At 43.9% G+C, this 9,333-nt stretch overlaps 1 protein-coding gene across 1 annotated transcript; it reads left to right on the forward strand.

Moving 5' to 3' along the window:
* The first annotated feature begins 1,585 nt into the window (after positions 1-1,585).
* LOC134910950 (putative nuclease HARBI1) lies at positions 1,586-5,423 on the forward strand. Its single transcript, XM_063919342.1, has 3 exons — positions 1,586-2,294; positions 3,130-3,200; positions 5,319-5,423. Exons 1-3 carry the CDS (start codon positions 1,586-1,588, stop codon positions 5,421-5,423), a joined length of 885 nt encoding a protein of 294 aa, XP_063775412.1.
* The last annotated feature ends 3,910 nt before the right edge of the window (positions 5,424-9,333 follow it).

Consider the following 9,333-nt stretch of genomic DNA (forward strand, 5'->3'; position numbering starts at 1 on the left):
ACTGGTACATAAAGAACAACACAGTATCAACATTTGCAAGGTTAGGTCACTGCTTGTAATTATGGGGTCTATTTACTAAGCCTTGGATGGAGATAAAGTGGCTGGAGATAAAGTACCAGCAAGTCAGCTCCTAAATGTCATTTTTCAAACTCAGCCTGTGACATGGCAGTTAGGAGCTGACTGGCTGGTACTTTATCTCCTTCCACTTTATCTCCATCCAAGGCTTAGTAAATAGACCCCTATATCTTTTACCACTCATCACTCAAATAGACGTCTAAAATGCATATTATCATGAAACATTTATACTCTATATATTACAGTCATGTCAATTTAATAAAGGTATTGTAGTACCTGAAGATTCTTTGGGGTATATGCAATTGCGGTCAAATTCATGAAATTGTCAAAAAATGGGGCATTTTCGACAAAAAAACCCTGTCGAATTGGATTCGACAATTCAATACAATGCTTTTTTCGACAAAAAGCCTGCCGTTTCATTTTCGACTTTTTGCAATTCGACATTTTTTAAATTCGACTTGTCTGCAATGGTAAAAATGCGGCTTTTCGACAAAAGTATATTCAATTGAAGAATGTCGATTCGACAACAGTGCTTTTCGACAGTCATTTCGTCCATTTCATTCCGCTTCAGGGCCCTCATTCCGAGTTGTTCGCTCGCTAGCTGCTTTTAGCAGCATTGCACACGCTAAGCCGCCGCCCTCTGGGAGTGAATCTTAGCTTAGCAGAATTGCGAACGAAAGATTAGCAGAATTACGAATAGAAATTTCTTAGCAGTTTCTGAGTAGCTCCAGACTTACTCAGCCATTGCGATCAGTTCAGTCAGTTTCGTTCCTGGTTTGACGTCACAAACACACCCAGCGTTCGCCCAGACACTCCCCCGTTTCTTCAGACACTCCCGCGTTTTTCCCAGAAACGCCAGCGTTTTTTCGCACACGCCCAGAAAACGGCAAGTTTCCGCCCAGAAACACCCACTTCCTGTCAATCACAGTACGATCACCAGAAGGATGAAAAATCCTCGTTATGCCGTGAGTAAAATACCTAACTTTTGTGTAAAATAACTAAGCGCATGCGCTCTGCGAACCTTGCGCATGCGCAGTAAGCGACTAATCACAATATAGCGAAAATCGGCAACGAGCGAAGAACTCGGAATGACCCCCCATGTTTCTGTCGTGATCTGATTTAAAATTTTTAAAACATGTATTTTTTGGTGCTTTATGGATTGTTAATAGCATATCTATTTATATTTGAAGGGATTATCTACTTGGTTTGTCTATTTATGACCCACAAGTATTATTTATTCAATTTTTTAAAATAATATTTTTTCCTGCACTCTGCTGAGGGAAATGTACCCATGATTCCACAGTTTTACCCAGGATACAAAGCCACTCCTCTCTCCTCACTCCCGCTTTTGAGACTTCAGGGAGAGGAGCCATTACAGTCAGCTCTCTTGTGGAATCGTTTTTTTTAGGACAATCCCTGCGTTTTACCACATTTATATCCTATTTTTGTACTGACTACAATAATGGAGCCTTTTTCTGACAGGATTGTGATGTTCATGCTGGCTGCAAGTATGGAGGAAGAAAGGGCTGCTGAACATCAGGATCAAGGTCAGCAAATGTCTGCATTGGGTGAGTCAGCAGTGTGTTTTTCATTTCCACGTCCACGCCAGTATCGCACTAGGCGTGAACTGGAGGATCTCAGTGAGTTTGAGGTGATTCAAAATTATCGCTTATCGACTCGCGACATATATTCGCTGTACGATCTGTTGGAGGCCGACCTGGATCCTCGGACACGGACCAATCGCGCAGTCAGCGGTTTCCAGAAACTGCTGGCTACGTTACATTTTTTGGCATCAGGTACATTCCAGCCTACTTTGTCTCAAACATGCTGTTTTTCACAGTTGATACTATCGCGCTGTATAACCCAGGTCATTAGGGCTTTCCGCAAATTGACGACCCAGTTCATCAGATTTCCAGATACAGTCAGCGGATGGCATGAGATCCAATTAGGCTTTTTCACCGAACACAAATTTCCCAATGTTCTGGGCACGATTGACTGTACCCACGTGCACATCAGGCCGCCACGGAATTTGGAAGAATGTTTTCGGAACCGAAAATGCTTCCATTTCATGAATATACAGGCGCCCTGTGATGCCAATATGAAATTTACCAATATTTTTGTGGGATTTCCTGGGTCATCTTACGACTCCTTCATCCTAAGCCAGTCATCGCTGTTTGACGATTTCGAGACAGGAAAAATGCAGAGTGGCTGGCTGTTAGGTAATATTTTTTTTTTTATATCACCCACCATTTTTCTTTTTCCCATAGGCGATGCGGGTTACCCCAACAAATCTTGGCTCTTGACCCCATTGTCTAATCCTGTTGGTGAAGCTGAAGAACGTTACCAAGAGACACACATTGCATCGAGGGGAGTAATTGAGCGTGCCTTCGGTGTACTTAAAAGCCGGTTTAGATGTTTAGACACTTCCGGTGGTGCTCTTTTGTACTCACTGCTGAAGGTTTGCGGCATGGTAAATGCATGTTGTATTTTACACAACATATGTGTCGCAAACTGTTTGCCGGTGACTCTTCTTTGCAGGGCTTTTCGACGCGGGAACCGTTCTTCTGCTCCACCGGTGGGTATGGACGAAGGAGATGATTTTCGAAGGACACTGATCAACACTTTTTTTTTCCACTGCCTGTGAGTATACTTGTAATATTTGTATTTTCCTGTAAACTGAGATTGTCATATTCTAAAAAAAATAGTTTATTTATGTATTTCAGTGTTGCACAGTTTACGTCATGTTGACGGCCCTTCCCAGGAAAATTTTCGTCCTGTTGACGCCCTGTTACCCCCAGTTTTTTCCTGTTGTTGGGTTGCCACAGTAATTGGGCCAGTTTACCCCCTCTACCATGGACGTCCTACTTGTGATGTGGACCTGACCCACCGCCATGTTACAGAGTCACTCTTTCAGGTGAGATATATTGGCCAAAACTCCATCTTGTCTGAGTAACCTGTGTATATGCGCAGTGTTGCTGGGACCTTTTGTTCTTTCCCAGGGTGGAGGAAACGCTCTCAAATTACCTGGTACTTAATCCTTTTTCACTTCCACAGGTCTTGCGGATTTTCCTTCCCAAGTTGCAGTAACCAGCGTGGATGTGAAGGGACACGACAGTTCCCTTGCTGTATCATGGGCGACCTACTTGTGATGTGGACCTGAACCTCCTGCATGTAGCAGACTCCCCCCCCCCTCAGGTGAGATGTATTGCCCAAAACACCCTCTTGTCCAAGTAACTCATGCATGTCCAAACTGCGGCCCTCCGGCATTTGCAAAACTACATATCAAATCATGCCCTGACACAGCAATGCTTACGCTGTGTCAGGGCATGCTGGGATGTGTAGCTTCTCTAGTGCCGTAGGATTGCATTTGGGACAAAGGCCGATGTAACCTGTTTGTTTGCATATGTAGCTTGTAGCTTGTCTTTTCCAAGAAGGATGACACTATTGAAAATACCTGGAACCTCATGCTATTCTCTTCCACAGGTCTTGCGGATATTCCATCCCAAGTTGCAGTAACCAGCGTGGATGTGAATTGACACGTCAGCTCCCCTGCTGTATCATGGGCAACCTACTTGTGATGTGGACCTGAACCTCTGGCATGTAGCAGACACCCCCCCCCCCCCTAGGTGAGATGTTGATAAAGCCTAATATTTATCCTATATTAAACACTATAAAAGGTTAAGAGACTCAGTACGCTATTGGAGTATGTGGTACCGTAAGGGTACGCACTTAGCGTAGCGGACGCTTAGCCGTGGACGAGACGCACGAGCGGCACGTTCGCTCACGGCTTAATGCGTAGAGGCAAGCACGCTATAGGCTGCCGATTAACGTAACGATACGCTATCAGCGTAGCGGACGCTCGAGACCACGAGGAGATCACAAGCGGCGCTGACGCTCACCGAGTTAAACCTTTATAACTATACCATAAATAATGTACTTATACTGTAAACCTTTGTGCAGTGTTAGGGTGTAAATGCAACACAGTGTAACCTTGTTAGTTTAAAAGCTGTATGAGCGTATGTGACGCTCAGAGAACGCTTTTAGCAATATAATAAACACTCAAATACGGTCTAAGGTTCTAACACCTTTAAGGGAGAGAATGAACGTTCAATTGCAAAAGAATACACATTACAACTTATACACTACCAAACTAACATAAAATACCTAACCGAATTACTACACGTTAAAATTACAATAGCGGCACAATTACATTTAAGGGGAAGGAGAGAGAAAAATGGCTTACAACAAAATAGGAGATAAATATAGTTGCAGAGAACTTACGCACAAGGGGAAACAATCGCATGCGCCTTTCTGGATATCCAGCTCCCGATTATCAGTGATGAGAACCGTTGAGAAGAGTAGAGAGCTGGCCCAGGTCGGCTTGTCTTTATATACACTTACACACAGTACAGTACAATGGTCCCTACATTCTTATTGTTCATTGGACACAGGAATCCGTCTCCGCATTATAACAAAAGGTCATAGGTTGGTTCATACAGGTGGGCTGTGACTATTTCAAACTGCTCAGGTGGGAGGGAAACTCAGGTTTCCCGCCGCATGGGTAATAAACTGCAAATATAGCAAATGTCCATAAACTTCTTATGGCCATAACTATACGCACGAGCGATTAATCCGTTTCTAACCAACACCGGAATATTGCTAATTTAATACTCTTCCGATGGATACTAAACACCACTGTGTCACCCCTGTCTGACCCTTCGTATCAAACAAAGAGGGATCTCTTTGTCTCTGAACATGCCACATTAACTAAACTTTCAGATTCTATCAACAGGACCATAATCTACAAAATACATTATATGACTAAAATATGTAACGATTGAGTCGCCCGCTAGACGCACACAAACTCTACCGTAAATGCGCATACCGTGCGCCTGCGAGTGCACGCGACTGCGAGTATACGCACGCACGGGAGAGCTCATGCACGTGCAGCGGGCACACGCATGAGGTGCATATATGGCAATGTGCAGCGTGATATTTTTCTGACTTTGACAATGTATTGCCCAAAACACCCCCTTGTCCAAGTAACCCAGGCATGTCCAAACTGCGGCCCTCCGGCATTTGCAAAACTACATATCAAATCATGCCCTGACACAGCAATGCTTACGCTGTGTCAGGGCATGCTGGGATGTGTAGTTTCTCTAGTGCCGTATGATTGCATTTGGGACAAAGGCCGATGTAACCTGTTTGTTTGCATATGTTGCTTGTACCTTGTCTTTTCCAAGAAGGATGACACTATTGAAAATACCTGGAACCTCATGCTATTCTCTTCCACAGGTCTTGCGGATATTCCATCCCAAGTTGCAGTAACCAGCGTGGATGTGAATTGACACGTCAGTTCCCCTGCTGTATCATGGGCGACCTACTTGTGATGTGGACCTGAACCTCTGGCATGTAGCAGACACCCCCCCCCCCCCCTCAGGTGAGATGTATTGCCCAAAACACCCCCTTGTCCAAGTAATCCAGGCATGTCCAAACTGCGGCCCTCCAGCATTTGCAAAACTACATATCAAATCATGTCCTGACACATCAATGCTTATACTGTGTCAGGGCATGCTGGGATGTGTAGTTTCTCTAGTGCCGGAGGATTGCATTTGAGACAAAGGCCGATGTAACCTGTTTGTTTGCATATGTTGCTTGTACCTTGTCTTTTCCAAGAAGGATGACACTATTGAAAATACCTGGAACCTCATGCTATTCTCTTCCACAGGTCTTGCGGATTTTCCTTCCCAAGTTGCAGTAACCAGCGTGGATGTGAAGGGACATGACAGCTCCACTGCTGTACCATGGGCGACCTACCACAATACCTTCAATACCACTGCATCTCTGAAATGCCATATTTTACATTTCATTTACTAATAATTTAAAGAAAACACACAAAACTTCTCAATTTAACAATTTATTGCAGACTATTACACTTGAATTTTATTTTCTATTAAAAAATAAACTGTAATAAAACAAAAAAGAAGTGTTTGTTCTTCTTTACATTCCTTTTTCTTGTGTAGATATCTGCTAAAAAAAAAGAAATTCCATATTAAGTAAACACACTGTAATGATGTCATGTTCACATTCCTTTCCCAAGAACATTTGTGGAACCACACAGTCCAGCATGACCCATTGCTGGACTGTGTTGTTCCCCAGGAGCAGACGGGCCAAAGTGGCAGAGTCAAGACAGGGTTCAGCACTTTGACATGCCTGCACTTGTGGAACCACACAGTCCAGCATGACCCATTGCTGGACTGTGTTGTTCCCCAGGAGCAGGCGGGCCAAAGTGGCAGAGTCAAGACAGTGTTCAGCACTTGGCTTTTATGAAAACAGTAAGCGCAAACCTAGATCAGGGTAAAGAGGTGGATGTAATCTTTTTAGATTTTGCCAAAGCGTTCGATACTGTACCACACATGAGACTTATGTACAAGCTACAAGAATCAGGGCTAGGAAGCACAATATGCACTTGGGTCAAAAACTGGTTAGATAATAGGGAGCAGCGCGTTGTGGTTAATGGATCTTTTTCAACTTGGACTGAAGTGCAAAGTGGTGTGCCGCAAGGCTCAGTATTAGGACCGCTATTGTTCAATATTTTCATTAACGACCTAACAGAAGGTCTAGAGAGCATGGTGTCAATTTTTGCAGATGATACCAAATTGTGTAAAGTTATAAATGCGGAGGGGGATGTTGAGTCGCTTCAGAATGACTTAGTTAAATTAGAAGCTTGGGCAGCGAAATGGAGAATGCGCTTCAATACAGACAAGTGTAAGGTAATGCACTGTGGTAACAAGAACAAAAATAACACCTACCTACTAAATGGGGTAAAATTAGGGGATTCTGTACTGGAAAAGGACTTAGGTGTCCTCACAGATAGCAAACTAAGCAGTAGTACCCAAAGTAGGACTGCAGCAAAGAAGGCTAATAAGATATTAGCATGCATAAAACGGGGAATTGATGCTAGGGACGAGAGTATTATACTCCCGTTATATAAATCACTTGTGAGGCCACACCTTGAATACTGTGTACAATTCTGGGCACCTTACTACAAAAAGGATATCCTGGAGCTAGAAAAGGTTCAAAGGCGAGCGACCAAACTAATTAAGGGTATGGAGACGCTGGAATACGAGGAAAGGCTTGCAAGACTAGGCATGTTTACACTGGAAAAGAGGAGATTAAGAGGGGACATGATCAACATTTACAAATATATAAGGGGACAATATACAGATCTTGCGCAGGACCTGTTTTTGGTTAGATCAACACAGAGAACTCGTGGACACTCGCTCAGGTTAGAGGAGAGGAGATTCCACACAATACGGTGTAAAGGCTTTTTTACGGTAAGGACGATACATGAATTCCCTGCCTGAGGGAGTTGTAATGGCCAACTCAGTCAACACCTTTAAGAATGGGTTAGATAAATTCCTAATGGATAAGGATATCCAGGGTTACGGGGCATAGTCACTGTCAGGAATCCGCATTCTCCATTGCATCACTTCCAGTGAACAGGCGTCTCCTGGCTTCAGTCCTCTGTTTTCAGAGTATTCCCTGTGAATTGGACCTGTGGAACTACAGGTCCCAGCAGTTCCAGTCTTCAGTCTCCTGCATCCCACAGCTCACTGTGCTCCACCTAACCAGTTCTATCTTTTGGTAACCACTGGTTTCAGCCAGCAGCCTGGAGTACACAGTGCTTCTAGCTAAACAGCATTAACTCCCGGCGCACTACTGATCCCAGCCAGCAACCAGCAGTGAATTGCATTAACTGTCTATAGAATTATTCTCCCGGTTAATCACCAGCTCCAGTTAACACTCAGCTGATCCCGGCATCCAATCCAGCGCTGTGTTTCCAGCCAGGGCCCTGTGACCAATCACTGCAGAGCAAGGGGTATAAGTTCCTGTCCGGGGCTCACTCACATCGCCTTGGACAACGAGTCACATATGGTGTGTCTAGTTCTCCTGGTTCCCGTGTTCCTGTCTCCAGTGATTCCTCCGTTGTTGTTCCCGTGTTCCGGTCTCCAGTTATTCAACCATGGTTACTCTCATCATTCATCACTCTGCAATTCTCCTGTTTACTCTGGACTTCAAACCACAGCTACAAGCTCATCAGCAGTAAGAGACTCTCCTCAGGTGTTCGATCCATTTCCTTACCTGTGCACTTCGTTATCAGTATATCAACCTGTACATCTCAGCAGTAATACCAACTAATTGCATTGAGACTGTCTCCTGCTTGGGCCTAGTGAGGCCATAAGGACTTATGCTATATAGAGACTGTGTATTTTCAAATAATTCCGGAGTTCTGCCTTTTCCATCTACACTTCAGTTTTCCGTTCATTTCATATTGTGTTATACAGAGACTGTGTGTTTCTAAATTATACCGGAGTTCTGCTTTTCAATCCATCTGCATTCAGTTATCTGTTCATTTCATATTATACAGAGACTGTGCTTTCAAGTATTACCGGAGTTTTGTTTATTCATCTGCATTCAGCCAATTAAGTTATTTCATATTTTGTTGCAAGAGACTTTCAGTTACTTTTGGTTTCAGTTATCAATCATTGTTTGCTACATTGCCGGTCTTCAGTTATTATTCATTATTATACCATCTGCTTTGTTACCTCTGTGCTAATAAACATCAGCGCATATGCGCAGGACTTTCATATTGCCTCCACGCTTTGTACATTGCACCAACACTGACCCACTAGTGCCCCCTCCGGGGACAGACAAAACCTGAGACCTGACAGTCATGCACTATGGTTATTATAAAAGAGGGGTTAATCGGAACGGCAGTCAGCAACTTCAGTCAAAATTTTATACAAAATAATCATGCATAGGAGACCACAAATAGGTTGAACCCGATGGACAATTGTCTTTTTTCAACCTTAGATACTATGTTACTATGTTACTATGTTACTTTAACACGCCTGCACTTGTGGAACCACACAGTCCAGCATGACCCATTGCTGGACTGTGTTGTTCCCCAGGGGCAGGCGGGCCAAAGTGGCAGAGTGGTGTCAGTGTTCAGCACTTTGACACGCCTGCACTTGTGGAACGACGCAGTCCAGCATGACCCATTGCTGGACTGTGTTGTTCCCCAAGGGCAGGCGGGACAAAGTTTCTTCAATATATACATTGAAACATGGCTTTACTCACCTTGGTACGCACAACACATCTACACCATCCACTTCAATTTTTCAACCAATCCTATGAAGAAGCAAAAAACAAACACTAGTGAATAGAGATGAGCGGGTTCGGTTTCTCGGAAAC

The sequence above is a fragment of the Pseudophryne corroboree genome, chromosome 4 (genome assembly GCF_028390025.1).
Source record: "Pseudophryne corroboree isolate aPseCor3 chromosome 4, aPseCor3.hap2, whole genome shotgun sequence".
NCBI lineage: Eukaryota > Metazoa > Chordata > Amphibia > Anura > Myobatrachidae > Pseudophryne > Pseudophryne corroboree.